Raw genomic sequence first — 26,106 nt, 5'->3', positions numbered from 1 at the left:
ATGGAAGAAAAAAATGAAAGAACGGAGGAAAGATAATGGATGGAAAGAATTACAAAGGAAATTATGAGAATACGCAATAGCACGTGAGCAAGAAGCTTCAACAGGATCTCAGGCGGTGCGTGCAGTTGGTGCAGAAATCTGGACTCGGCTCCTTTCCTGTGAAAATGAAGTCGTGGTCCCGTCCAAGTTTGACTTCTGCGTGTAGAACTTTATCCATCACTTGTTGTTCCTGAGCTCTGCTGCAGTCCGTAAATATGCATGTGATAAACTTCTTCTGACTCTAGAAAGGAGAGCAAAAGGTGTTCCTTGCAGGTGTTCCCGTCCATTTTAGGACGACCAGCCCCACTGCCGCCCTCCTCCACTCCGCACACCCCACCCCTCTCTTCCTCACTGATTACTTTCTCACTTCAAATGCGGCACCGTAACCTCAGATGATGGCGCTTTTATATAATATTTGTACTGAGAAATTCGAGTGGTGAAGTCAACCTACAAGCAGAAGAAAGGTTTCCTGCTAACGTAATAATAAAAATTGACGATTTTTCCCTAACATCCATCACCATTAAAAAACAAACAAACAAAAACTAATAACATCAAGCAAACAGCAGGCCGTCCTTGCTTCCCCCTCATTTCACTCCCCAGGCGACTGTCCTGTATCCATTAGATGATTATGGCTGCCATCAACAGTTCTGTCAGTAGAAAAGGACATCATCAACTGTTACCAACCAGTCTATACTCAGCTTTAAAGACCTACATAGTAAGGGGACTGTAGTGTGAAAATACTAAATATATCGGACGTTACTGGGACAAAATAGAAATACTTGTTTAACTACTAATTATATAATTTATGTATTGGTATATGTAAATTTTTCATGAGTATTTTTTTGTACAAATCTTCTGTTTCTCAGAACTCAATTATTGGTTAAGGTTACTGATCATTAGATATGTTGCTCTGTCCCTGTATGTTTATTTGTATAACCGTAACATCTCTGTGCCTGCTGTCTTCACGCCATCCGTCCGTCCATCTGTCCATCAACCAGTTTTCTAGGCACCACCACTCGAACTTAAACCTTTCCCCGTCCGACCAAACGCCGTAGACCTATACCCAAGGGTCATTTTCAAAGACCAGGTGATGCTGGACCGAGGACTGGCGCTGCGCTGTTCATTCCGCCGAGCTCGAGAGAAAAGTCACATCTCATGTAAATGGATGGCAGACGACCGACAATGTGTCACCGCTCTAACCAGCCAGACATTGCTTGACGGCCGGGCTGCTTCTGATCAGAAAATTATCGATTATCAAGCAGAAAACAGATCGCGGATGTGTCCTTCGTCGACTGAGTTTGCATTCCGCAGCTTTAAGTTTACGTCCAGATGATTTGGGTTTTTTTTTTCCTTCCATCTTTTTTTATTTCTGTCTGTCCTGCGCCCATCCTGTCACTTGCTAGCCGTTTGACTGGTGCACGCAATTTTTTTTTCCCCAATTTTCGGTGCCCGACCGCAGGGTGGTCAGACTGGTCACTTCGTTGTTTGTGTGTGTGCATGTTTGTGTGTGCGCTTGCTTGCTTGCAGGAAGAGCTTAAAATGTGTTGTTTATCATCATCAATCATCATCATCATCACCACCATCATCATCATCATCAGTAGCAGCAGCAGCATTTTTGTACCAACGTGTTCATTTACATACAGACTTTCACACTTGTGCATAGGTACAGAACTCACAGGGGTATGCGACAGTCTGTCAAGACCACGAGGCGCATGCTTGCGATGCACGGCCTGTTGTTTCCTTTTAAACCCTCGTTAAAGGCTCCGGCTTGCACAACCGTTAGCGCCACCTTTTGATACATTAGACTCCCTAAAACTATCACGGGATGATCGAGGATGAATAGCACCTTTCTACATGCAATCGATTCTCAAACCCTCGTGCAACCTACCCCGTAACTATTTTCGCCATTAGCTATGACTATAACTCAAAGCCAAAATAAAAGGACATAATAAACGGCAGACGCCCAAAAAGCTATTGTTATAATTATTGTTGTAATTTTTTACTGGCGCTTTCCAAAAGTTAGTGAAGTAGCTGCACATTATAGTCAATTGGGGTAAGGTGGGGAGGGGATGAGGTGGGCAAGAAGTTACGATGCCCTTTACAGCACGGGTAGGTGCGGAAGCTGAGTAGCAGGGTGAAGATTGGGAGGCTTAGGACGCGTTGCGTGTGAGGAATAAACTCCGAGATGAGCTTCTTCCCTTCGGGGTGACAAAGCAATGACGCTCGTGCACTCGTTCTTTGTACGGCTTTGCATGCGAGCGCGAGCACACTTTTTTTGTGTGATAGTTAAAGGGGGAACAGAGTGACCCGAGAACACCGTGTCCCACTAAATCCCCTTTTACAGGTCTTTTTTAACAGAGTGAAAACTCAAATATTATACCATATTTTTTTTTTTCATTGTCTGGAAAACTGGTAAACGGAAAGACAAGGAGGAATAAATGAACAGAAAAAGTCAACTTGTGCATGCTTCCTTTTCCAGTGTGATTTACTTGTAAACAAAAGTTTCTTCAGGATGAATCTTGATAAAGATAACAAAAATTCAGACAAATTGAAATAAACAATGTAAAACAGTGAGAGACTAAAAAAATTTTCTTCTGTTTTAATATATTTAATATTTTTATATCTGTATTTTGGAATGACAATATACCTTAAACGCTTTTTATCTTGCAGGGATACTGACAAATGTGCTCACATACAAAAATAAACAAAAGAGTAAAATTAAAGTAAGCAAAACAAGTGCTAGTTACAAGATATTACAAGATAAGAATAATGTTGTGTGTCAGGGAAATGTCTTATTTCCCGTGTAAGCGTAGTTCGAGCGTGTGTCTACTGCGTGAGAATAAAAGAGAAAAAAAGGGTTTAATCCAAAAACCCCGTGCAGGAGCATCACTGATGACACGTGACACTAGTGACGACAGTTCACCTCCAGGTTTTTCGCTTCGTGAGCAGTGTGTGACATTCCCAACGCAGCCGCCGAGGGGGATGGGGTGGGGAATTGGTGTTTTACGCCGTGCCAGCAGCTGAGGCTATATTACCTGCAAGGCAGCCAGCCCTGTAAACAGATACCACGTGCAGAGAAAGAACAGCGTGCCCGAGACGAGAACTGAACTCAGGGCAGCCAACCTTCACTGTATCGGTGACAGGCGTTGCACCACCGGACCGCTTTAACGCAGCGGCCGAGACGGTTGGTCCTACCTGTACAGGTGTGAATACAGACAGGGGAATCTGTGCATTTAGTTCCTTGCCGAGTAAAGGTAAACAAATATGTTTTTATATATTTTATATCCTGAATTCTAAATTCTGATTTCACGGCAAAAGAATTGTTAAATTGTTTCATGAGAAAAATCTTAACGCTCGATAAGAAATCACGTGAGGAGTTTAACGGGAGGGAGACTAATAGTAGCAGTGAATGATAGAGTCTCATTAGTCACTAAGTTACAGGAACTAATGTGGAGGAACAGTTAAGGAGGACCCGCTGAAATGGATCCCTAACTATAGGAGGGCCTGAGAACCTTCTTCCTACACCGGACCCACCCAGAGGTGACTGTCAACCGATGGACGACTGGGTACGTCGAACCGATCCGGGTAGCCCTGGGGTTTCTTCCCTTGTCGGTCGCCGAGGAATCGAGCACCCTGTCGACGTTTCCACGAATGTCCTGGCCAAAGATTCTGGAAGTGTCTACCAGCATTGGTGTTGCCATGGAAATATGTGCAGTGGCGTGTTAGTGTAGTTGCTAGTGTGTCGGCGCACCTGCCTGGCAGTGACAGGGTGGAGGAAGAGCATTCCTGGCGTGTTGTAGGTGTGCATAGGAATGTCTTGCCCATATCTCTCATTGCTGTTTATTACAGAGAAATTGCCATTGTGGGCTTTATTGTGTATACTGAGATTTGGATTTGAAATGTGTGTACACTCACTGCTTTGATTGATGATTAAGTATAGTTGTTTCCTGAATTGTTTTGATTGAACTACTTTGAAGTGTTTACAACTCTGTTTGACTTAGGGATATTTTGCGAATCATTGTGAAGGCACGTTTTGATGCTGTGATTACATTTCTATCCCGATTGTATTTGTGAGATAATTTTAGATGATTTATTTTATTATTATTTGCTATCTGTGTGCAACATGGATCCCCCACTAGTATTTGATGTGATCTTATGTGTTTTGTTGTAAGTTATGTAAACTTTGTTGCCCCACCGCAAATCTGCCATGATGATGATGATGATGTTTTATGATTGATGATGGATTATGTTTGTATGACGATGAGTGACGATGAATTCCGTCTTCGCCATCCGCCAGGGTGGGGGCTCTTGCCCAGGGGGCGCTAGTCCCTCCGTTCCCTGTTCGTGAGGTCTTTCTTGTCTACCAGGTCGCGTCTGACACATAGCATGTCAGCGCCCGTGTCACGTACGGCAGTAACCTCATGACCATTGAGGCTCACCTGCGTGCGGAAGTCAGAGTACGTATATAGTACGTTTACAGCTTCCGCCCAGCAACGCTCCGCCCCTCGCCTCCCGATCCACCGCCCTCACGGTAGCCAGAGTAATCGTACTCACACTGGCGACCTTGTCGTCGGTGCTCTTGTGGAGTTTCGGACATTCCTTCCTGAAATGGCCCTCTTTGCCACAGTGGAAGCACATCTTGTTTTCTTGCTTCTTATCCTCCGTGACGCGGGGCTCACTTGGTTTTTCTCGCTGCTCGCCCTCCTGAGGACGAGTGGTGGGGTGTGCGCGATGGCTCCTCGCTGCCTCTCTCGCCTCCGTAAAGTGTTGGGCCAAAGTTGCCGCGTCATCTACGTCCTTAGGCGTTCTTTCTCTGATGAACGTGGCCAGGTCCAGGGGCACACTGTTTAACAGTTGCTCCATCAGCAACAAGTCCTGCAGACTTTCAAAAGTAGTTGCCTTGCCTGCCAGTTCCATCCATCGCGCAAAGTACAGGCGGATCCTGGCTACGTATTGCCGGAAAGTTTCCCCTCCTTCGCGCCGGGAAGCTCGCAGTCATCTGCCAGGGTGGGGGCTCTTGCCCAGGGGGCGCTAGTCCGACCGCCCACCCTTGCCACGCTGTCCCCCCACGTTTGCCCCTCGCCACCTGGTCAGGGAGGGTTAAGCGGTGCTGAAGGACTTCGCGAGAATCGAAGCAAAATAAAGCAGTTGATAAGACGTGGAAGACAATTCCTAGCGGGGAAATTTGTATTATTAAGTTCAGGCAAGCGCTAGGTAAGAGCAATAGGCATCTGAAATCTTTTGTGCCATCAGCAGTCCAGCTGCTCAGTCATAGATGAACTGTCAGCGATGTGTGCGTGTGTGTGATGTTGTAGGTGAGCATAGAATGTCTTGCCCATATCTCTCATTGCTCTTGTTAGTGTTAATATCTCTATCCCACTGCATCGTAATTGTAATAAAGCAGAGCACACCTCCCACTTAAATTGCCCATTGGGACAAATAAAGTTGGCTATTATATATTATTGTATTGTGTTTTATTGTATTTGTATTGTACTTGTATATATAATAAGACCGATGAAATTAAAGACGAGTAAGAGGAAGGCGAAGAATGATGAACAATAAGGAATAAGAGGAAGAATAAGGAAGAATGACGAGGAAGAGAATGACATCTAACTCTTATAGTTGAAATGTCACCACATGTCGATCCCAAGAGTTTGTTCGTAACCACTAGCATACAGACACGTTGCTCACATCGCAAGGTCGCTGACGTCGCGCTTCCAAATGCTCCCCAAGTTGTTCCCTTCATTGAGACCTTTACAAAATAAATAAATAAATTAAATAAATAAATACATAAATAAATAAAATAAATAAATCAGCTAGCGGCCCTGGTCAGAGAAAAAATCAGTGGCCACTTCGTCCGCCAATGTCAATAAAACCAAGAGGTGGCCCGTGATATTCTCACTAAACATTGTAATGCTACATATAGCTTACTGCTCCAACTCTTAGTCAATACAGCGGACTAATTAACAAGAAACACAATTATAATACTACATACAGCCTACTGCTCAGACTCTATGAAATTAATACATCTTGCGGTAGATCGTTCCTTGTATATAAAGCTTGTATTTGAACATCGTTTCTTAAATTTTACCCTGTGACGGGGTGGGGATAAGATGGTACTTGTCCAGTATGCAAAATTCTTTTGCAGACTACAAACCAGAGCGAGTCGATGGTCCAGATCACATCCAGAAGTCATTTTGTTTGGTTATTATGCTACATGGTCAAATTCGTAGTGCACCAAAATTCAAGGATTTTATTTGCCACATTTTCCTTTGTCTTAACACAGCACAGCATAGCAAAGCCTAGCATGTCATAGCATAGAATAATCATGTTGAGCCCTCGCGCAAACATGCACTCGTACACATAGACAAAACAGCAATAAGCATGCATCTCCAACATGTTTTCTATGCAAACAAGACCTTAAAAAAAAAAACCTCAACGAGAACCTCGTTTGTTTTCATGTCCCACCTCTCCTACCTTCTCTCCGTAGGCTAGGCGAGCAGTGTAATCACACATAAAAATCATGTAAATATGGTAATTCGCGAAATGTTGCTGCAGGAAACTTCGCAATTTTTTTTATAAAAAAACCTGATTTCTATAAACACGTCTATCCCCACTCCTTCCCGAGCCTCCTCCTTATAAATAGATGTCAAAGGTCAGTTCTAGAGGTTAACAAAGAGCGATAACGAACAGCCTGGTGCTTGCCTCCCCTCACCATCCTCCCCTCCCCTAGTAACTTCACACACAGGCAGAATAATGAGAAGCGGACAGGCGCTCTTATTCTGCAGCATCTGGCCAATGACATAAGCTGGAGTGCTGATTGACCTTCTTCATCAGGCCGTTGAGGCACGTGGTTATACGCCGAACGACTTCAGGGATTTGTTTACCAATGTGTTGACGTAGGTTGTTGAGCTTGAAAGGGGAAAGTGTTTTTCCACCTGAAAACGATTTTGCAATGTGCTTGTACTTCTGAGACAACCTGCTAAAATATTGAGCGCTGCATGCGTTAATTATAATTACAATGCCTATCACCTCTCTCTGTCTTCAGCTAGTCCACATAAGATTGTTGGATCTGAACCTTGTCGAGTGCTCCATACGAAGCATGTGATGTGGCTGGCGAATAGCCAAAGATGTATAGCTCATTCGGGCCTGTTTCTGAGGTCTGACTCTTATTAAATAGTGTGCACTTAATTATTGGAGGAAGAGGATAACCCGCCACACACACGTGCAACAGCAAATCTACTTTATTTTCCTGAAATATCCGACATGCGTAGAAACGCGCCATGTCATTTGCGACGGGTATATTGTTGACAAAATAATAGTAAACTGTTTTCTGGTTAGCAGATAATGCGCAGATGAATAAAAAAGAAAGGACAAAAATCAATTGCTGTTTTTGTCACTCCAAGATAAACAGGTACAATCATTTTAATTAGGATGATGAATGTTTTATGTGGCTCTGTAGGAATCAGAACAGACCCAGAGGGGGAAAAACAACATTGATCGGTGTATTTATCACGGGGTGGGATACACTGTTTTGAATTACGTACCTACAAATTGCATATTAACATCCGAAATAAATGATGTTGTATTCATGTTGTTTTTAAGATCATTGCAGAAATAGGATAACTGTCACAGTAAACGGCATCAGACGAAGTAAAGTCTGTCTACGGCAATAAGAAAACAAGACAGTGAATGACGCTCACTCCATTCGGGTAAAACTGCAAAATGAAGTATGTAAAGTACTCTAATATGTGGTATTCGTGTGGTATATGTAAACTGTGTCAGAATGAAGTCTGTAATCAATGCTTTTGCAATTTATGGGATGACACCGAAGCCTAATGAGAAAGACAGAGCAGGCAAGAGAAAGACAGAGCCAATTTTGAAACATTGAACAAAGCTTTTAGGTTTTTTTTCCTCCAGTACAATGCAAATAATGATCTTAACGTGTCGCTTGCGTGACAGTAATCATAACTGTGCGAAAGATTTCCAGAACTTTGATCATGTTTTATCATATGTTTGGGAACGAAGTGTCGTTCTTCACGTGGGAACCCTGACGGATTGAGACGCGATGCCAAGATATAAGCCTTCATGGGTGGTTTCCGGGTATTCCATTTCACGAATGTTTCTGATTCCCTAAAGCTTGTCTCGACCTCTGAGTTCATTCTTTATTTCAAAACAGCCACATGATACATACACTTTAAAAATACAAACGTTCTTCGTCAAACTAAAATACCTACAAATAATTAGATGTATGGCTTTGACCTGCACTTACTAGCACCTAATGTCTTTAGTTAACATGACAAATATGAACAAACGTGGGACCAAGTTTGTCAAAGTTTGTATATGACTATCAAACGTATTTGTCCGATTAGTAATGGTTTTTATGCATACACTAAAGTGCCTGTAAAACTATTGAAAAACATCTGCTGGAGAAACGCCGCAGGCCTCCTTAATCTAATTAATCTGATGGCCTTGATGTATAAGCTCGATCGGTTGGTGTGACAATAACAAAGGGGAAAACCCAGCTTCAGGGCGTGGACAGCCAGTGAGGAAAAACAAAGGGATAAGAATACCCATATGAATCAACCTTGGACAGGGAGGCAAAAGTTCTTTATGTTTGAAACTGAATTACGCATTCCAAATTGGATGAGCGTTCCACAACAGGAAGCAGAACCATCAACAATCAGTGCCTCACCGATAGCATTGATCTACTTGGTGACAGAAACAAAACAACAATGATTAAAGACTACAATTAAAGTTTGTTGACTTGCTGCAAGTTTGAGAGCAGAGCTTAAACTAGAGGTGAGCTCAGCGAACTAAGTCGGGGATGTAGGAAAATTGACACTAACACGACCATCACTGTGAACAGGAGCCGACTGGAATAAGTTGGAGTTTTCTCCTTCATTGACTCATCTCTCATAAAGGATGACAAACAGAGTTCAGGATGAGAATTGTTCAGACTACAGCAGTGTCACGGACACACCCAACGCTTGCCACATAAAACTAAGTCCACACATATGGTCTTTCATTCAACAAAACAGAGACCTGCCAGTGGACTTCCGCCGCTCCCCTAAAACATCAGATTTAGTTTAAATTCTTCATTTAAATTAGTATAACACAGATATTCATGGATAAGCATTTGAAATAACTGATACTGCTATGATCCGGTAACAGGGTAGCATGCTCGGAACTGGCTTATGAATATCAAAGAAAGGACTATAGTCGTCTTGTACGTGCATGTAGCCAGTGTAGCACCGATCACTATCGCCCAAAACAAGGATTGGCAGACCGTGACTACTGGTACCAGTCAAGGGGGCGAACGGATGAATAAATGAGATTCTCCAACACTTTTTTTCTCGCGTTGTTCTCCCAGCGGTGCCCTGCCCTGGACTTGACGACCGTATATGATAAAAAATTAATAGAGATCGTCTCCCATTCTCTGCGATACCGCAGTTTTATTTCCCCAGGTAAAACGTGCAACGCGATCTCCGTCAAATTTTTTAGGATCATAAGCAATAAACAAAGACGATTCGCTTCGCCTAAACGGTTCAAACGAAAGCTGGTGGCATCTATTTAGAGTGGTAAGACTTGGCCCGACAAAGGACATGTAAATGACGATCGCTGAGGGATAACTCCGAATGACTAGAAAGTTTAGCAGAGTGACTCCGCTTGCCCCCAGTAGGCACTGACATTCAGCGAAATAGTGGTGTGGTTATGTTTGAAACTGGCAAAGTTTTCTTTTCCTCATTAAAAGTTTCCTTGAAGATTAAAAAGCAATTGAGCAGAGATAACATCAGTGTGAATTTTGTGTGCAATTAACGTGTGTGTCATTTATGTATTGAGTAGTTAAGTTTTCTTCGCAGGAGAAAGAATATCGCAAACGAGATATCGGCGTTATCTACAGTTTAAATAAAGGGTTAAGTCGACGATTGGCATCTGTCAGCGTGAGCTATGATGAATTACTGGGTAATACTACCGAGCGAGAGCTAAGTCTTCATGAACTGTGATAGTACACATATCGTAAATCTTAATTATGGCGGAAGCGACGTTTGTTATTCTAACGGCAATGTTGCTGGCGACGATTGCAGACGGTCGTACATTTTTTGTGGAAAAGATGAATATGAAAGATACTTATGATTCTGTCAACGTGAAAAAACCATTTTCAACAAGACACACTGGTGTGTCAGTGCTTGTTTCAAAAGTGCCTGCATCTTCGGTTAAGATGCCATTAGCAAGTGAGCCATGGGAAGGATGGACGGCTTTGGATACGATTTTTAACATCTCGGCTGATCTGCAGCATCCTGTCAGTATCACAGGGCCAAAGTTTGTGGGCATAACTCTAGATCTCAGTTTCATGCGCAGAGAATGGAAGCAGTTTGATATTACGTATGTATTTTGTTTGTTTTTATATGGGTATACACACAAGCACTAAGTTTTACAATATAACCAAGAATATATTAATTAATGGTGTCTAAGTATCCATTTGAACATCAACTAAAGCTTTTTGGCAACTTTAACTCTAATGAAATATAGGAGAGTAACCGATTAGCCCAATCTTTTTGAGTTGTTGCATCCTTTTAGGGGATGTCTCCTAGCTGTTTAAATGTTGATCATTCTGTGTCCTATAAAAACCTTGTATGTTTGAGAGTCATGTTGGAGAGTCAAGTCACATTTAACAACACATTTTTTCCTCGAGTTTCAGTTTTAGGTGGATATTCCTCATTCTCTGTATCCTACCTTCCCACTCAATTATATCCTGCATGCTCTGTCTTGCATACTTTTTTTCGTTTTTATTCACCTTTCAGTTCTTGCATTTTTTTGTTTGTTTTTGCAACTGTAATGTGTGTTTGGAGCTGCTACTATAAGAGGTTAAACGCTTTTTATTCAGCTATCACCATTATCATTGCTCACTAACTGATTCTGTACCCATGTAAGCATACTTCACCCAGCTGACCCACCTGTTGAATAGGTACCTGATTGGGGTTGGGGTAGGAAAGGCAGGGATAGAGAGATGGGTATCAACCTCACAAAAAGCTGACCTCAAGAAAAGTGCAGTAAATTAAGTTTCTAACACCTTACCCTTCATCAATAAAATCTTAATTAACAAACTGTCTTTTTTGTTGTCATCATCATGAGCATTACTAACTGCTTGTGCAACATTCGCTACAGATCAAAGTCTCTGCACTCCCTGGCTACAGCACTAGCACCAGTATTTTCCGTGTTGGTGGTACAGCTGCAGATTTTCTTATCTTCAATTCAACAGCAACCGATTCAGATGCTGATGCTGGTGGTAATACAAACAGAAGTGATGATGAAGTCCTGGATTATTCTGTTAAAGTCAAGAACTTTACAATCAATGGTATAGAACTTTTGAATTTCAAAAGGAATCTTCATGTAAATTCATTCTTCCCCATCCCTCTGAGAAGAGATTGTAACAGTAATCTGATTTTAAGAAATAGGATTTATCTAGTAAAAATTGATGAAAAGAGTGCATTTAGTTGTTTTTTTGTTTTGTATGCATGTAAGTTTTATTTATGCTTGATACTTTTCCTCCAACAAATCAAAACACTGCCAGATACTTTCTTTTTGTTTTGTTATCTGTACTATCCTGCCTTTTGCTGACCATTCAAGCATAATTTCTTTTTTGTGTCTTTTATCTACATAAGAATATCACTTAGGCTGGTTTATTGACTCAAAAGCATGAACTAGACTTTAGGCAATGCATGTATTTTAATTACAATAAAGAAGAAATTGCTAAAAGGACAGCTGCTTGAAACGCTTTATCACAAGAGACAACATTAGAATCATTTTCGTCTTTGGAACATTGTTACTTAACTTGACATCTGTCCACATTTACCAGTCTTTAAAATTATGACCCTGTTACAATTTATTTTCAAATAGTAAATATTGTTCTTTGTTGTGGCCCTATGCTCCTTAAGGAGTAACAAGGACTAAACAAACAGGTATCATTCTTAAAATTAAGCAACTACATCTTAAATGACACATTAAATAATTTCCATTTAAGCCTAAAAAGAGCTAAGGTACATGAAAACTGTAGCTTTAAATGAAACATCATACTTTTGTGGATTTATTTATTTTTCAGGCACTGATTGGACACGACTTAATGAGCTAGTAAACCTTGCCAAATGGGATCTCATTTTTGACTTCAATGAATTTTTGAGACAAGGTGATTCTTGGTATCCAGACAATGCTCGTGAACTTCTGAAGTTTTCACAAGAACAGGGCTACAGAATCCCATGCTTCCAGCTTGGAAATGGTAAGGTTGATGAGCTGCATAGGGCATTACTGTTCTTGATTCAGAAGTGTTGCAAAGTGTGTACTGTGTAACTTTAATAAATCAAATCAAACCACTTTTTTCCAAAGTGGATATTTGTAAAGAACTTTCCCCTTCATTTGAACATTTCACAAAAAAAAATTATGTTTAAAAAAAAAATTGCGATATATTTGCTTATTTGTTTGCCTTTTAATTCTGCAGCTAGTTTTCTTGATAATATGTCCACTTGCAAATGATATATAGAAGTATGCTTTTGCAAGAATGATCCCTTTTAGATAAAATGTTTAGCTGCAGCTTGCTGTATAAGATCATTTTTCTCTGTCTCAAATTCACCATCAAGATTATTATGTCTATTAGTTTATGTCTATCATGTCTGTTTGTGAGTAGTACAAATTTAGTTTTTAGGTATGATAAATAGGTCAGTGTGAGTCTACCACTTCAGCTTCAGCCGCCATCAATAAGTAATTAGCAAAGCAAGGTTGCATTAGCAAACCGTGTCCCCTGGTTAGGACTCAACAAATCTTTTGTCATGACAGTGTACTGTACTTGAGTAAATATTATGTATCTATGTATGCAGATTTCTCTATGATAAAACATTGAGTATTGTGCATGGGTAAAGGTAATTAGAAACTTGGAATCATGACAATAAATGTTGTAATCTATGAATTTATCCTCTTTTTTTTAGGGTGTTTCATGATGTTATATCTCATGCTTTTTTGTGCCCCAGAGCCAAATGCCTACTATTTAGTTGCTCATCGCAACATAAGTGCAGCTCAGTTGGTAAAGGATATGCAAACATTGAAGTCATTGCTGTCAGAGTTTCCACTCTATCAAACTCCTGCATTGTTGGTCCTGATGTCACTAAAGTAACAAAGAACTCTGCAGCAAACTACTTAAAAGAGTGAGTCCTTTCATTTTGATTCCCATGATTATTTTTTAAGAAGGTATTACATGTGCTTAAAACAACTTAATTTTTTCGGACTGCCTTCTTTGCAAAGAAAGCTAATTTTATCATACTGAGGAGCAAATGGTGAGACCATCATATAGATCTTAACATTTGTAATTATATTCTTCCTTCAGAGCTACTTATTCTTTCAAGACAGTCCGTCTTTATTTTCCAGAAGCATTTTCATTGCAAAGGCTATAATGGCTTAAGAAAAATCAAACTGCAACCATTTTAGTTTAGATACTGAGAGATAATAATATAAGAGGAAATATTGTTGGTGTGTTATATGACTTTCAGATTTCTTATGTCAGGAGGACAGAACATTGTCTCTGCTGTAACTCTTCATCAGTAAGTTTAATTTGGGGCTCAGCTTCTGCCTGTGATGCTTTTCAAGCCATAATTTTATGTCTGTTGATAATGTTTAGTATAGTAAGTTTTTTCTTACTATCAAAGTCTGACAAAGGGATGTTATACCTGCTAACTTGTTTAAAAGCAATTTTTTCAGCTCACACATATTCACTGTCACAATCAGACTGTCACACTGTGCGTCAGATTGATTGCAACTCAGACAAAGCAAATGTGATGCTGCTGAAATTAGAGAAATTCTGGCACAGAAAACATTCAGATTTAAGACAATTTTTTGGAAAAAGATAATACATACCCATTGAAAAGTTTATTTAAGACTGTCTGTTTGACTGCTCAGTTAGCAGGCTTTTTTTTTTTTTTTTTTTGAGGAAGAGATGGAAATGCCGTAGTAGTCAAATCTGTTTTATAGGCTTTTCTAGGATTATTTTACATGCAACCTCAAGATCTTCATGTTAAAAAAATATAAAGAGCTACAAGAGAATCTCATGAATCTAGTTGAATATAAAGAGCACCCTGAAACCTTTATAAATCTCGTATCCAGCTTTGACCCTTAAAGTAGACGATCTTTCAGTTTGTTGATCTATTTGTCTGCATATCTGCATCTGCGATAAGTTTAATGTCTATTCTTGTTGACACATATTACTTGATGAAGAACCTTTTTTTTGTTTTGTTTTTGGCATTCAGTTACTACTTCAGTGATGAGGATAGGAGAGCCAGTATTCATGATTTCGTGAATGCTTCTGTACTGGATAGTCTGAAAGATGAGCTGTACAAAGGAACCTTGATTGCACATACTTATGCGCCATCACTTCCTGTCTGGCTGTCTGAGACTTCTTCAGTGACAGGCAATGCACTGCCAGGAGTGACAGATGGCTTTGTTGCAGGTTTCATGTAAGTCATCTGCCATGATGTCTGAAAAGAACTAAAAAACCCAAAATAAATCAAAAAGAAAAGAAAAAATATTGGGAAACATCACATCTAAAATAATCAAGTGACATTTATGGAAAACACTATTTTTTTATGACTGTGTAACATTAAGACAACATGTCTGAGTTTGAGTTGAAAATATTAAAAGTATGTTTACAGTTTGGATGTTTGTGCCATGGAGCTATGATCAGTTTTCTGAGCGCATATTCAATTGATCAGGTGGCTGGACAAGTTAGGTTTGTGTGCCCTTTATGGCCTTCAGGCAGTTGTTCGTCAGACATTCTACCATGGCACCTACCCCCTTGTTGCAGATGACTATACTCCTAATCCTGTAAGCAGTCCTTTAATTATTAAGAAAATACTTTTCTGCTTGGTATCTTGTGAATCCTTCTTGTGTAATGTTTAAGTACAGCTTGGTAGACAGTATTTTTATTTGGATTTTATACTAGTTTTTTTTTTTTATATCACTCAATTGTCCGTGTACAAGTCTACCTTCACAAGGTTACAGGCCTAGGTCCCAAAACCTTTTGGCTTCATGGGTATGTCACCCCTCTCCTTCTGCCATAACTTATTACCTTCCGTGAAAATCGGACCTATCACAGCTGGGGTCTAGATAGCTTTGTAGTCACCAATCCAAATGAGGTTCAGTGTGGAAACCTGCACCATAGCTGAGCACACTAACCATAGAACTACAAAGTCTCTTAAAATTAATGCCAAAAGATATTTTGATAGATTGGCTTCCATCCTTTTTTGAAATTACATAGCTTAAATGATTACCAAATTAATTTTTTAAGCCATGAAAATAGTTTGCCAAATATTTTTGTGTTCTTTTTTGAGGAAGAAGTGTTAGTTGTTTATGTAAATTTATGTTTATTTAAGTGAAAGCAGCAAATTTGAAGAATACACATATTTTTAACTCTTCTTTCTTAATGATCTATAGGATTACTATCTGACTCTACTGTTCAAGCAGCTAGTCCAGGGACCAGTTTTTAAAGTTACTGGTGCATCTGAAAATGTTCGTGTCTATATGCAGTGTGCAAACAGGGAAAGGTAACTTCTACCACTCTAATCAGTTTTCATCTCATTAAGCATAACGCAGAAGGTATATAGTTGGTAGAGGTAACAGCAGACTCAGAAGTTGTTGAGCATGCCATTATTGCTGCAGGTAGAGAATGTCATGTAATCGCTTTCTCAATAGCTGAAACCTACCAAGTTTGGTATTAAAAAAAAAGCTGAAAACAAATTCTGTACATGAAGATGTACTTTAATTAATTATGTGGTAGGAGTTAATATCTTCTTAAAATCATATTTTTGTATTGATATTACAATTTTTCAGTTATCCAGCTGGGTCTTTAGTGGTTTATGCACTCAACGTCCAGAAGAAGGCAGCAGTCCTTAACCTGACTCAGTTTGCAGAGAAATCACTTGACGTGTTCCTTCTGACTCCAGGAGATGAGCAAGGGCTTAAGTCAAAGTGAGTTTTAAATTATTGTTTACACACCTAGGCTTTAGAAGCTACAGAGTTTAGATTTAACTGTAGCTGTTAAACATCATTAAGTTTTAATTAAACCTCAATCATCATTTACATCTTGTCTAGTTATAGAGATTTTTAGCATTTCAAAGGTAGTGGTGTTGACTATTTTTCAGCTGAAAATACTTCTTCATAATTTTTCTGCTAACTTATAATTACTTATTTTTTACCAGAAATAATACAAATTGCAGATTAAGAATAAAGCAGTAACACAATTATATTTATGAGCCTAATGTTTTTTAGGTCTCTGCCTATATATATGCCCATGTCAAACACTTTGTCCGCTTAGTTCGTAAATATGCTCATGTTTTGAATAGTCAATACTTGCTTACAGCCAAACATGCTACACTAATTTTTCTTCTGTGAGAAGGGGAAAAAACTATCAATGTTTCCATTGCTCTTCTGTGGTTAACACTTCTGGAGTTAAGAGTTTTTAACTGTAATGCAAAGTAAAGGTATATAACTGTACTTGCAGAAAGTCTTAGGCATCCTGTGTTGTCTTCCTTGCTTTAGAAAAAAAAGGGGGGGAGGGACCCCAGAAAACCTAGATCTTTGACATAAATGGTATTTTCAAAAACTGAATTTTTTGCAGGTATGTTGCATTAAATGGAAAGAAACTTGAGATGGTTGACGAAGAATTGCCTCCCTTACTACCTCAGACGCACTCTGGGCCAGTAACCATGGCCCCCTATTCCTTTGCTTATATAGTCATTCCTGATGCAAATGTAAAATCGTGTTACTAAAGGTATTTGTCTCCTGTATAGTATGCATGTAGATACATTTTGATTATACTCATGTATTTGTAAACCTCTTCCGAATACAGTTTGTGCAACACGTAGTTCATCACATGGGTAAATGGTTTGTTTGACCAGCTTTTAATAGTTGAAAAATGAGCAGCCATTTGTCTACAGCAGCAAGCACTTCGTTTGGCAGGCCTCCCCTCTCCCACCTGCACGATTAAATACTCGCTCGTTGTACTGAGGTTGCATCTAAACTGGTGTGTAGTTAGGTGACAGTCATGGCTTAGGATGACTTGTAATTTAGTGTATGCATTTTTATTTCATCAGCAACCTGGTGTAGATTGCATTGGTAAGTAAATGTGGAGGAAGCAGGAGGATAAGCTGGATGCACTAATGGGCTATAACACTTAGAATGTGTGTATGAGGGAGAATTGTTTACTAGACTTTCAGAGAACTTCAGATATACCTGTGCTGATGCCAAAACTGCTAATTGATAAAAAAAACCTTAAGCTTTAATTTCTTTTTTTGGGCAGAAGTCTTGTGAAAATAGAATTTGTGAAAGTCTCACTCCATTTATTCTTCTATTTTGCTGTCAATTTGAATATACCATGGTGCTTTTATATTCCAAATTGTGTTATATGCAAGACATGGAAGTGCAATACATATTTATTTTTTGCAAAAATGTCTGTAGAACCTGTTTTCAGTATTATTGTATCAGTTTAGTTTCAGTCATTTTAGCCTTTATTTTAAATACATTTGAAGAATTGCTAGATTCATATAAAAAATATAGTTATAGAATAAAAGCTTTTTATATGGAATCTTCTTGTGTTTTTTAATTTGACTTGAGAGGTATGGATCTTTGTAGATCATATAAACTTATGTGATCAAGTATTTTAAGAAGTGATGAGTTTTGGCATATATATAATTCATTTCATCAACTGCTTATCGTTGACAAGTATTTGTTTTTTCAGCATAAAGCTGTATGCTTCACTCCATTGCTCTCCAAGTCAATATTGCTAGTTAATACCAAGTTACTTCATTTTATCACTTTAATTTTTTATTTACCTTGAGTATCTACTACAGCTGATCTTGAATGTATAAAGCTATTAATCATTTTGACAACAATCTTTGAATAGCTCAATATGTTGAATAATCTCTCTTATCCATTGATCATGTACAGTGGTAAAAATAATTTTGGAAAACATTTAGTTTTGTAAGTGTAAAGACAAAAACAAATACAATAAACAACAACAATGAGAAAACTTTACATAACTTTGATATCCAAAATGCTATGTTTTGTAATTACTATTTCTCCATGCACGTATACCTGAATCCAGACAGATTAGGACAGAATGAATATTTTTACTTTTATGCAGTCTGAAGATGTAGAGGTATTGGTAATTCTTAACTGATACAGTCAAGATTACAGTATCATCCCTAGTGGAACATTCAGCAAGACAATAATGCTGTTAGCTGAACTTTTAAAGTATTAAAATGAGGTCATTGTGGTATTTGTCATGCATCATATCCACTGTACAGCAATTTGAGGTAAAAGTTGTAACGACATTTAACATTGCATCCAGTGATCAGATTGATCCATCTTAGTCCACTTGTTGACATCAGCACCATGCTTGAAAGCTTTCTGCACTTTGCTGGTGCTACCGCTCTGCTTAATATGTGCAGCTTTCAAGAATGGCAATGTCGGCACAATTGACAAAGGTTTCTTGTGGGCCTAGCCCTAGACCACAACGTTTCTTCTGACCACTGCCTTCACATCCCCAGTTATTGCCTGTATGAGATGAAACAAAGTTGCACTGTGATGTCCCATGTTTGTTTAAAGAGATACAGCATGAAGCAATGTGAATGTCTGCACATAGCTGTCAGTTGATATACATGAAATGAAGCACTAGACAATCTTCTTCATTTGCTAGCTCACTGTTTGAGAATTATAGTATTTAACATTCTCTCTCTCACTCACAAAGGACTACCTCTTCTTATCTTACCAACAGAGATCTCCAAGCAGTCAAAGAATGCAAAAATACAATACAAAAACATACCAGCAACATAACGCCATTGGAGGACACACTGGGTGCATCTTATGCCAGGTGGCAATAGCACTTGAAGCTCCAGGGTAATGGGTCTGAAGTTTGTGATGTTGTACTGCGTACCTATCCGGACACCATCAGGGTCTTCAATCTGAAGGACAGTCTTATCCAGACAATCTTGGGTTACCTGAGAATCAGTCATGAAGATTTATTACCTTGAGTCTGTACATTGTGTGCATGTGCATGCATATGTACATTGTGTGTGTGGGCAAGTGCAACTGTGCAAGTACATATATTTTCCTGCATGCTTGTTTATGCTTATGTGTGTACTAGTTTGAGAACCGTCTACAGGAAACAGTAATAAGTATGATGGAAGCAAGGGAGGTGAGCCACATTTATGGAAGGTCCACTGATATTAACAGTATGTGAAGTTCGCAGTAATGAACTAATTGTGGTTTTTTTTGTGTTACTTGCAAGCTCTTGTATGGTTTGAAACTTGGACCCAATGGTCAAACGAAAGCGACCGACCCTAACCCACCCCCCTTCCTCCCTACCGTCATTGTGCCCAGAATCCTTTCAGAAAAAATGATAATTAGAAATGAGAATGTCAGGATTTGACTGATGCAAAATACTGTTAACAGCCGAGGGAGAGGGTAAAAAAAAAAAAAGAAATCCACCTGTCTAGAGGAGCTAATCTCACCGGCTTTCGTCTAGAGGAGCTTATCTCATCGGCTTTCGTCTAGAGGAGCTAATCTCACCGGCTTTTGAAAGTCGTTGTTGACGCACAGGCGAAAGTCGAAGTAGCCGAGATGGCTGGAGGTGAGTTGCACGGTGGCGCTGAGGTAGCGTGTTCCCGCCAGGTAGCAACGGCCCACGATTCCCGTGGCGAAGGTTCCACTGGGAGGTATAAAAAGCGGCTTCACATCGTCGTACGCATCTCCGCAAACGCCGCATCTGCCCTTGTTCGTCTCGTGTTGTCGCTGCATCAACAGAGGAGGCAGGATAAATGTCAAATTGTCGGGGTGGGCTAGAAGGGCGGAGGAGGAGCACAAAATATCCGTGGCATGACATTAGGGCGCTCGAATACTTAAATATTGAAATTCATTAACTATGATCAAGTAGTTTAAATTTATTGCAACATATAAATTCATTTACATGTCTTCCGTGTCCCGCTGTTATATCTCGATCGGGATTGGGAGGGGGATAGGGAATTGGTGTTTTACGCCCCCAGCGAACTATAAGACCATATCACGGCAAGACAGCCAGCCCTGTAAATAGACGCCACATGCAGAAAAAAATAAATAAAAATAAATAAAAAAATAGCGTGCACGAGTGCTGAACCCAGGACAGTTAACTTCACTGTACGTCTTGGTGACAGACGCTAACCGTTGCTCCACCGGACCACCCCTCCCGGAACTGGGAGTCGAAATACCCGATAATTGGGGTCACCACGCACTTGGAGCCCTTCAGTTCCATAGTAAAAAAAAAAGTTTTCTTCAGGAAAAACAAGTTTTACCGATGTATGAAGTGATAACTTTTACCTATCTTAATTATGCTTTATCTGTACTTGAAGCGCGCGCACACAAACACAACCACACATACGCATAACATTGTTTAGTCTTTCAGTCTACTGTCCATTTTCGTAAGCTCTGGAAGTTTTATCTGTTATATGTATATCTGTAGAATCTTACTTTCCTCTTGCTTACGTCAGTACTATAAAACAAACTTTTCGGCGTAAAGCTCTATTACAGGTCTATGATCATACACATGCACAGCTCACACAAAAAGGTCAGAGATGAATACATGATGGTATATAGTGTGACGGCTATAACTGAACGGGTGAAGTTATTTATATAAATTGATATCAAGCCACTCAGGAAATATCGTCTTGACACGATGGGCTTATATAACTATGAATGAAATAAGTTGATGACAAGATGTAAACCAGTATAGACTGACATCGACTGGCAGAGCTATATAAGAATAATATTAACTAAGTGATATAAATGCATCGATGTAAACTGTTAAGAGAAAAACAAAATCACGATGATAAGCTAAGTTTGCGAGCGCGCGGGCATCCTCCTACAGTAACACACTCAAGCGCGCGCACACACACACATATATCACGTATAGTTTCCCTGAGCCAACGTACACATCCTGTTTGTTTCCCAACTTGTATTGAAACGGTCTTGAAAACAACACTGTCACAATGAATGCGCACAGAAGAGTACTATACCCCTGGTTCAAAAAGGTTATATATATGTCGGGTTGGAGTTTCGGTCTCCACGAAACAATTAAAACACTACTCTTACAATTACGACAACGAGTACGCGCTGGCTTGTCTTCACCCTGCGCCATGGCAATCAAGCTCTGTAGTCTTCACCTTGTCCTAGCCACCTCAAACACAGCACCCGGTTCACTCGGTATTTATTTCACACCTTCCTCAATCGGCAAAGTGCCAAAGCGAAACCCTCCAAAGTACCCTTAGACCCGCTGTAATAGAAAATGTACTGTAATGTATTAGCGAAGCAATTCAAGTGTTGACCAAGGTTCCAATGTCCCGAGCGTTCTCCACAAAACCATACACTTCTTGTGACCTTCACCTACAAACTTCTCGACGACGTTGAGTTAATTGTAAGAAAAAAAAAATGAAAACCCCCCATTATCCAAAGAAATTGAACTTGGGTGTATGTGTGTTTACTTTTATTATGATAGCAGCAAACAGGAAGTCTGGCAGTCCTATATCAACCTTGTTGTTTACTTGAGTGGCTCTGCAGCAGTTTTTTTTTTTTAAGTGCGCATTTAAGACAGACAGTAATCCAAAATTGCGAGGAGCACAAAGTTACGGAATGAATGTCATTATTTTAACGATCAATTGCCGAGACAGTATGGCGCCAGGAGGACGTAAATAACTGAATGCATTTAGCATCGGTATTTAGCGACAGATGTTGCCTGGTTTCATTGACATCGCAATAAGCACAAGCGTCCCCCAGCACGCGTCACCGTAAAAAATGTGCGCATCACGAATACATCAGGTCAAAGGTTATGCAATAAGGACTGGTATTTATTAAAATGAAGCAAATAAAAATATAATAAAACTTGCAAAAAGAAAAAAAACAGCAAAACAAAACACCACGTATACCGGAAAACTTGAAACTTTTGTTTTCAAGATGACGGATACATATACGGTCATAAACATAAACTTTACTCGTAATGGGCAAGGAAACAGCAAGAGGCGGCTATCCTGTGAAATTCTGACACTGATAAAAGATGATGACTCTCATGACGAGATCGCTGATTCGTCGTTCATTGTAGGAAATAGGATATTTACGAAGAGCAATGTTTATTTGTTGTTGCTGATGCGGCAACTGTTGACGTCCGTTGAAGATTAACGCCGTTGTTTTGTATTTTCTGTTGACCTCTCGCGATATTTATAACACGCATTGGTCAATCTTTTGAAAGTTTAAGTTAATGTCAAGTTTTACCCATTGATTGCTCAATTTCGTTTCCTCTGATTTCGGAGCAGAGAAAATGTGATGTCGCCTGACAGTTTTTTTTTCCTAGTCTTTGATTTTGGTTGTTATCGTGCTTCGTACATTATAGATTCATGAACCCATGACCCTGTAATACTTCAATTAACTTTGCTTCAATACTTAAAGGAATAGCAATCTCATCTGTACTTATTCTTTGTACATCGGTTTATGGGTGGTGAAACCACGTATGTCCTGTCAAGTTTATTATCGAAAATTGTATTTTTATTACTGTGCGCAGGTAACCGACTTGCCGGTGACACCTGTGGATTGCCATAACTGTAGCTCGCGGTCAAATAACCGCCAAATCCACCGTGAAAGCCACCGCAGATAGCCGACACAGGCCGCAGGTCATTGCGTTTATCACAATCATAAATCTTTTTCCTCCAGGCAGGGTCATGTTAGTTCGTCCCGAGAATCCCGAAAATCTTGTTGCCTGTTGCTTTCGGGAATATTTGGGCTCCTTCTCTCACGCACGCACGCAAGCAAGCAGAGAGAAAGAAATTATCCTTCATTGCTTCAAGCGCATTAGTTACAGCATGGGTGTGGGAACCAGTTCAGTGTTAATATCTTTAAATATATATGAATAATATGATTGATATATATATACATGTCATGTATTATGGCTTGATAACACTAAAAAAAATAAAAAAATTTTTAAAAAATCTGGAAACAAATGTAGGTGGAACGTTAAAATGTCTATCTGGGGGACTTTGATGGTGAGCCGAAGACATGCTCCAGCCTCAAAGTAGTTATTAACCTTACAGCATACCTTTGGCGACAATACCGAAACATTTTCAGTAAGAACAGAAAGAAAAATGCTTTTTAGATCCCTCTACACCTTTCTCTCTCTCACACACACACATACACAGGATAAATGATTTTCGTAAGCGGACGCACTGTCAAATATACGTGATCTGGTTTGACAAATGTTTACACTACTGTCACTTAAATAAATAATTTAAACAAGCTATACATATCTGAAAACACGCTCCCCCCTAACATGAAGAGAAATGAATCATCAGATATTCTCATACCGCCCAGCCTCCGCAGTTGAGTTGATTGTCGGTGTGCATCACTGGCGCCTTCGTGTTTTCTCTCCAAAGGGTGTTGCGCGCGGGGGGCACGAGCAGACGACCGTGGGCATGTGCGTACTGCACGAGCAGGTAGTGGCAAGGAGAATCAGATACGTTTTCATCGCAACCATCCTGAAAGAAAAAACAGTGATCTTTTGTTTAAAGCAAAAGCCTGATGATTAGAAATCCACTAACAAAATCTTCCTTAAAAATAGATTATTACAATACAACCTTATTTATTTATCCCAGGGACAATTTTAAGAGAGTGCTCGTACTAGCAATACATATAATGATATAAAATAGATAATATAGATGTACATGTTGAAATAGTGTCTCTCACACACATATTCCCACCTTCCCCCGCAAACACACACATTCCCAACAACCAGTAGAGTTTATCAAGTTTATTATGAATATGGTTGGTATTTTTTTTTTGTCGTTGTCATCATCACTACCACGATCACTTCATGTACTTGCCCCACCTTTGCTCCAGTTCAAGCTAACACGTTACCTGCATCATCTAAATGTTTCTAGCATGGTGGACAGCAACATCAACAACAATAACGATCACGCTCTCCATAACCTCACCTTGTAATCAATAGAAAGTAGAAGGTGATGTTTACGTAACGTTTCTGAAACAAATGCACGGCACTACGACGTCTCGACGCTACTGATAGGTCTGACGACGACGACGACGACGACGACGACGACGACGAGGAGGAGGAGGACGACGACAAAGAAGATAATAATAATGTAAATTCTAAAGGCTTTCCGAGTCATATCAAAATATAATTATACATTGCCACTAGAGCCTTCAGGTTAGGAGGATGTATGAACAAACACAATTTGAAAGAAAAACAAAGCAAAAAAAAAAAAACAACTTAGAAACATTCAACAATTCAGCTCAATCTTTACCTGTACTCTTTTAAAAAAATCTGAGAGGATCTGGTCAACCGCTGGATCGTCAAACCAACCTGTAGTTAACGTAGTGCAGTCCAGTCTCAAGCCTACTGGACTTAAATGACTGAGCCCACGTTTAACCACGGCGAAGGAGAAGATTGACACTAGTGGTGGTGATACTAAGAAAGTACTAATAGGTGTGGCTCCAGTTGACAAGGACAAATGTTCCAGAAATTCTCATTTGATTGACGGCCATCAGTCATCCGTGAGAGCACACCATGACCAGACCCGAGTTCAGGCTATTGTTCTAGGAGGGATGATGTGCTAGATCACTTAAAAATTAACTTGTATAGTTTATATTATATATAATTACATATAAAGCAATGAGCGTGTACAAGTGGAATATACAGTCTTGAATCGATTCATTAAAATAAAAATTAACAAAACCAATCACTAGTAATTATTAGGTTATAAATAATGCCAGACTAAATGTGATGGTTCCTCGTCCTCACTCCTCCTAAATCAGCCTCTAGCCACTATTATCATTGCCCCCTTCCCTGGAGGTAAGAGGGGGTTAACTAGACAGGTAGGACCTCCAGCTCTCAAGGAAGAACAGAAAAAAGTCACCACGACAGGTATAATGTATGCAGATGCTATCACTTCTCTTCTATCATGAAATCGTCTTCGCTTGACCATGCCTGAAGGAGGGGGCCGATCAGTGACTCGTACAAGATTCTCAAGGTTGACATCCTGGGAGCCACTGGGAGCTAATGTTTATGTAAATAACGTCTAACGTAAATACAACCATTAGTTCTATACGTGCTTTTCTGTTCGAGTGAGTGTACACTGAAAATGTACGTGTGTGTGTGTGAAGAGAGAGTACATTAGTATGACATTGACAGTCAGCCGGCGAGCAAAGGGCGGAGTAATTAAACATAATTGTGAATAATAAGTTGTAAAACCCATTTCCCCCTGTCTATATGAATTTTTTCCCCCCAAGACAAACCAGTGCTCACGGGCGCCCAAAATATATATTTTTAAAAAAGTTTGGAACTTTTGGTGGGGTATTAATTTTTTGTTTTGAATGGTAATGAACAGTTTTCGGTGAAGCAATTAGTTATATTTCGTGTCATTGGTGCTGTTTTGAGTAGTGTTATAGGGACAGCGTTTTGCAACAGTTGTCCACTGACCGTTGGTGAACTCTTCCTCCCTCCTCTCCCCAGTCAGAAGAATACTGGGAAGGTACATGCAGCGTTGGTTCAAAACGTCATAGATATGAAATTCCATTTTCCTTGCAAGTACAACACGTACTGTATCTCAAAGTGCACCATAGTGAAACATCTGCCACTTTCTGACTTTGTACCTTCATGAAGTCAGAAAAATGGCATTTAACATCATTTCAGACCAAACACATCTTCTCCATCCCAAATTTCACCGGTTACCCTCGGGCAGGAACTACAAAGAGCCACGTGCGCGAAAAACTGCCTACCAGAGGTCCTTCGTGCTAGCAGCCATAACCATCCTGAATAAAAGGATTTACCATATAATTATTACCTGCATTCTCCTATAGGAGGTTCACATGTATGTGTGAAAAGGTGTAGGTGTGCGTTGTGTGTTGAATGACTTACATAGGTATGTCTGCCTATTTCTGTCTTGGACTTTCTCTGACAGACAATAAAGCTTGTTCTGATTTGATCGCTAACAAACCCCT

At 39.7% G+C, this 26,106-nt stretch overlaps 3 protein-coding genes across 5 annotated transcripts; 2 read left to right on the top strand and 1 right to left on the bottom strand.

The window, feature by feature from the left end:
* Window positions 1-9,708: 9,708 nt before the first annotated feature.
* LOC112556154 (heparanase-like) lies at window positions 9,709-17,753 on the top strand. Of its 2 annotated transcripts, XM_025224879.1 has the most exons (10): window positions 9,709-10,425; window positions 11,209-11,398; window positions 12,143-12,316; window positions 13,062-13,235; window positions 13,578-13,628; window positions 14,331-14,537; window positions 14,793-14,904; window positions 15,514-15,623; window positions 15,910-16,047; window positions 16,697-17,753. In XM_025224879.1, the coding sequence occupies exons 5-10, from the start codon at window positions 13,585-13,587 to the stop codon at window positions 16,845-16,847; spliced, it is 762 nt and encodes a 253-aa protein (XP_025080664.1). In that variant the 5' UTR covers window positions 9,709-10,425; window positions 11,209-11,398; window positions 12,143-12,316; window positions 13,062-13,235; window positions 13,578-13,584; the 3' UTR covers window positions 16,848-17,753. The 2 variants fall into 2 exon arrangements, with proteins under 2 accessions (XP_025080664.1, XP_025080665.1); XM_025224880.1 differs by lacking the exon at window positions 11,209-11,398.
* On the top strand, window positions 10,262-13,204 carry LOC112555823 (heparanase-like). Its single transcript, XM_025224353.1, has 4 exons — window positions 10,262-10,429; window positions 11,209-11,398; window positions 12,143-12,316; window positions 13,062-13,204. Exons 1-4 carry the CDS (start codon window positions 10,262-10,264, stop codon window positions 13,202-13,204), a joined length of 675 nt encoding a protein of 224 aa, XP_025080138.1.
* A 126-nt stretch (window positions 17,754-17,879) lies between the features above and the next one.
* Window positions 17,880-24,663, bottom strand: LOC112556155. Of its 2 annotated transcripts, XM_025224883.1 has the most exons (6): window positions 24,411-24,663; window positions 24,084-24,174; window positions 23,457-23,627; window positions 19,648-19,869; window positions 18,902-19,076; window positions 17,880-18,633 (listed from the first exon to the last, which is right to left on the bottom strand). In XM_025224883.1, the coding sequence occupies exons 3-6, from the start codon at window positions 23,493-23,495 to the stop codon at window positions 18,515-18,517; spliced, it is 555 nt and encodes a 184-aa protein (XP_025080668.1). In that variant the 5' UTR covers window positions 23,496-23,627; window positions 24,084-24,174; window positions 24,411-24,663; the 3' UTR covers window positions 17,880-18,514. The 2 variants fall into 2 exon arrangements, with proteins under 2 accessions (XP_025080668.1, XP_025080666.1); XM_025224881.1 differs by lacking the exon at window positions 24,084-24,174.
* Window positions 24,664-26,106: the final 1,443 nt, after the last annotated feature.

Source organism: Pomacea canaliculata, linkage group LG2, assembly GCF_003073045.1.
Source record: "Pomacea canaliculata isolate SZHN2017 linkage group LG2, ASM307304v1, whole genome shotgun sequence".
NCBI classification, from domain to species: domain Eukaryota; kingdom Metazoa; phylum Mollusca; class Gastropoda; order Architaenioglossa; family Ampullariidae; genus Pomacea; species Pomacea canaliculata.
Note: the sequence above shows the minus strand (reverse complement) of the source record. Positions and strands in the feature narration are given on the sequence as shown.

Excerpts from the sequence above, each read along its gene's own strand:
- LOC112555823 (XM_025224353.1), top strand. The coding sequence starts at position 10,262 with ATGCCATTAGCAAGTGAGCCATGGGAAGGATGGACGGCTTTGGATACG. Across the intron at positions 11,399-12,142 it reads CAAGAACTTTACAATCAATG|GCACTGATTGGACACGACTT; the intron begins GTATAGAACTTT and ends TTTATTTTTCAG. Across the intron at positions 12,317-13,061 it reads ATGCTTCCAGCTTGGAAATG|AGCCAAATGCCTACTATTTA; the intron begins GTAAGGTTGATG and ends TTTGTGCCCCAG.
- LOC112556154 (XM_025224880.1), top strand. The coding sequence starts at position 13,585 with ATGTCAGGAGGACAGAACATTGTCTCTGCTGTAACTCTTCATCA. Across the intron at positions 14,538-14,792 it reads GGCTTTGTTGCAGGTTTCAT|GTGGCTGGACAAGTTAGGTT; the intron begins GTAAGTCATCTG and ends TCAATTGATCAG. Across the intron at positions 16,048-16,696 it reads GAGCAAGGGCTTAAGTCAAA|GTATGTTGCATTAAATGGAA; the intron begins GTGAGTTTTAAA and ends AATTTTTTGCAG.
- LOC112556155 (XM_025224883.1), bottom strand. The coding sequence starts at position 23,495 with ATGCACACCGACAATCAACTCAACTGCGGAGGCTGGGCG. Across the intron at positions 19,077-19,647 it reads ACAACGACTTTCAAAAGCCG|GTAACCCAAGATTGTCTGGA; the intron begins GTGAGATTAGCT and ends ACTGATTCTCAG. Across the intron at positions 18,634-18,901 it reads CCAATGGCGTTATGTTGCTG|GCAATAACTGGGGATGTGAA; the intron begins GTATGTTTTTGT and ends CATCTCATACAG.